Source organism: Triticum aestivum, chromosome 4A (genome assembly GCF_018294505.1).
Source record: "Triticum aestivum cultivar Chinese Spring chromosome 4A, IWGSC CS RefSeq v2.1, whole genome shotgun sequence".
NCBI lineage: Eukaryota > Viridiplantae > Streptophyta > Magnoliopsida > Poales > Poaceae > Triticum > Triticum aestivum.
The window spans coordinates 641,520,597-641,523,361 of record NC_057803.1 but is presented as its reverse complement, the minus strand read 5'-3'; the positions used below and the strand labels follow the sequence as shown (position 1 = coordinate 641,523,361).

At 51.5% G+C, this 2,765-nt stretch overlaps 1 protein-coding gene across 1 annotated transcript; it reads right to left on the bottom strand.

The window, feature by feature from the left end:
• Positions 1-1,522: 1,522 nt before the first annotated feature.
• LOC123082849 (uncharacterized) lies at positions 1,523-2,187 on the bottom strand. The gene has a single exon (XM_044505082.1). It carries the CDS (start codon positions 2,006-2,008, stop codon positions 1,733-1,735), a length of 276 nt encoding a protein of 91 aa, XP_044361017.1. The 5' UTR covers positions 2,009-2,187; the 3' UTR covers positions 1,523-1,732.
• Between the last annotated feature and the right edge of the window lie 578 nt (positions 2,188-2,765).

Below are 2,765 nucleotides of genomic sequence, written 5' to 3'. Positions count from 1 at the left end.
GCGCTTTGTATGAAGCCGGAACCGTGGAATCCAACACCAAGATGAGGGATACAATGAAGGTAACATCGAGCTCCTTAGCGATGTTATACTATTGCAGAAGCTTGAGTTGATCCTTATTATGTCTTTGGTTGTTTACTATTGCCGTTGTCGTAAGATAGTGGGTATGCTTGGGTGCGCTCGCGCGGCCAACGTCCATGATCCTGCTCATGGAGGGTCCATGCGTGCCATTGCTTCATCGAGCCACGCCGGTGGAGCTTCCTCTAACCATGTCGCCTCGTCATCCCGGGTTGTTGAACAGCAAGAGGAAGAAGAAACAGAGGACGAAGAGGAGGAGGAGGAGGAGGAGGACGCAGAGGAGGAGTACGACGATGATGACGGGCCACCACTGACACAACCAAGCTAGGGGAAGAGGGTATCTCATTCGCACCAGGATGTTTTGAGCCCATCCCCGTTTTAGAAACCGGTTCCTCGTCGTCGCATGAAGAAGCCAGACGAAACCCGCTGAAAAGAAACGAGGACCATACCGCTAAGAGGAGCAGGAGCAAGTGACCACTCGTGTTGGTGATGTCGTTTAGTGCAACTAGTTGTGAGGAAGAACTTGTATGCTATGCTAGTGGTGTCTATTTGGTACTTTCAAGCTTTGTTGGTGATGTCGAATTGCTACTATCAAACTATGTTCAAACTATTTGAAATGCTAATTTGCTATCTACAATGAGTGCGATCATCCTATTTTTAATTACAAATCATATTTTTGGTGATGTTTTTTTTTGTGATTGATAAGACCAAGAACCTGTTTAGAAATTAAGTGACACATACCCTACCGCCGGACGGCACGGAGGTAGGTGCAGACAGCCTACCGCCAGGACCTTTGGCGGTAGGTTGTGGTACCCTACCGCCAAAGGGTCACACCTTCTTCGTCACAGTACCTAAGGCATGTGTGCGAGACCCGACCACCAAGGCCTATGGCGGTAGGTTGTGGTACCCTACCGCCAGCGGACACGCCTTCTTCGTCACAATACCGATGGCCGTCGAGGCACAGCCTACGACCCTACCACTGAGTCATATGGCGGTAGCCTTAGCTAGCCTACCGCCCCGTCCTGTGGCAGGACCGTTACGCCACGTGGTCTCACAACGGCTGGCTGACTGTTGAGCCAGCGCGCAACCAAACATCACCGTGCACATGTTGATCGTTTCTGAACCTCCCTCGCCAGAGCAGAGCATCATCTCGACAGGCTTTGAGCCTGAGGTTCACAGAGTGCGTCGATTCTGTGAAGGTGCAGGAATCTAAGGAGTCAGGTCATCTGACCAAAAGATCAAACTAAGTTCTCGCAAAGAAAAAAAAGAACAAACTAAGGAGTCAGGCCATCTAATAAAATCTTAATTAAGCCAGTGGGTTTGGACTTCTAATTCCCTAACTACCAAAGGAATTTTAGTGTTAGAGTAGTTTGGACATCTAGCGAATTGCAGTTCCAATTCTAGATTAGTCTGACTAAATGTCTCTACTCCGTCATGGCGTCAAGCCTAAAAAAATCAAAGCTTATCCTAGATTTCTTTGTACCATATGAAGAACTTGGTTTACAGGTAACTCTGTATTCTGTACAACATCCGGCTTCAGTTAGAAGCACACAAGTTAACAACGAATGAACACGCCGATCGTACGGCCGTCAAACGGAGAAAGAATTAGTAGTCACACGCCCGGCTGGACCACGAGCAGATCACGATTCATCAGCGATCAATGGCACACGATGGTCTCGAAGCAGTCGATCCCATCAAACTCCGGCGCAAACCGTGGCGGCAACGTCGACGGTGACTGCGATTTCCCTTTGTCCGGCCGCTGCTCTGCCTCCCGCGGCAGACCGCCCTGCTTCCCTTGGTGCTCTGATCCAGTCCGGTCGTCCTCCTGCAGCTTCCTCCCCCACCAAGACAGCCGAGCCCAGCTTCCGCCGGCGCCGGGGGCGATGTCTGCCGGCGACGCGCTCAGGATGGAGAAGGCCAGCACCTTGTCCATACTCGATAGGAGACGGGGATAATTCCTGCAGCAGCTCCGGTGGCCGAGGCTTTCTTGCACGCAGGCTCTGTGACTTTGCTTCAATCAATTGGTGGCTTTGCTTGGGTCGTTTCTTGCTGGGGTTGGTGAAGGGAGAAAGGCCACGCCACCCGGTTTATATACGGCTTAGTGGCATGGAGGAAGCTTTAGGCATGGCGGTTTCCTGCGCTGGAGGAGACCAGAATATTGATGGACGCGGCAGCGAGGGGGAAGGAGCGAGGGAGCTCATGACGCACGCGGTGCCGCGGTGGCGTGGTGGATGTTGCAACCGTTTGGCGCGTGTTTATCTTCTTTTCCTTCTGCTGCTGCTGGTCCCACGCGGGCCGCGGCCGTGGCATGACGCTAATTTAGCTATAACTCAAGAAAATCCCTATATGACGCTAATTTCCTTTTTGAAAAAGCACTCGTATTTCATTCAACTACAAGCAAGAACCGTACAAATACGAGTAAAAACACGCAAACATATGTCACACGTACAACCAGTACATCTGAAAGACGGAACGTGTGCTGGGCTTGTGGTTCGTGGATGGCAGATACGGTTTCCTCCTCCGACGTCTTATTCATGTGGGTGTGCCAGATCTGGAGTTCGACGGCGTGTTTGGGGTATCGCCTCGGTCGGATTCGTTCAACGGTAACGGCTTCGCCTTTGGCGAGGCACCTTGAAGATCCGCAAAGTTGCATATCAGCGATGGAGCCGCGTTGAGTTCGGGTGAGAAGG

Coding starts and splice junctions, on each gene's coding strand:
- LOC123082849 (XM_044505082.1), bottom strand. CDS start 2,008: ATGGACAAGGTGCTGGCCTTCTCCATCCTGAGCGCGTCGCCGGCAGAC.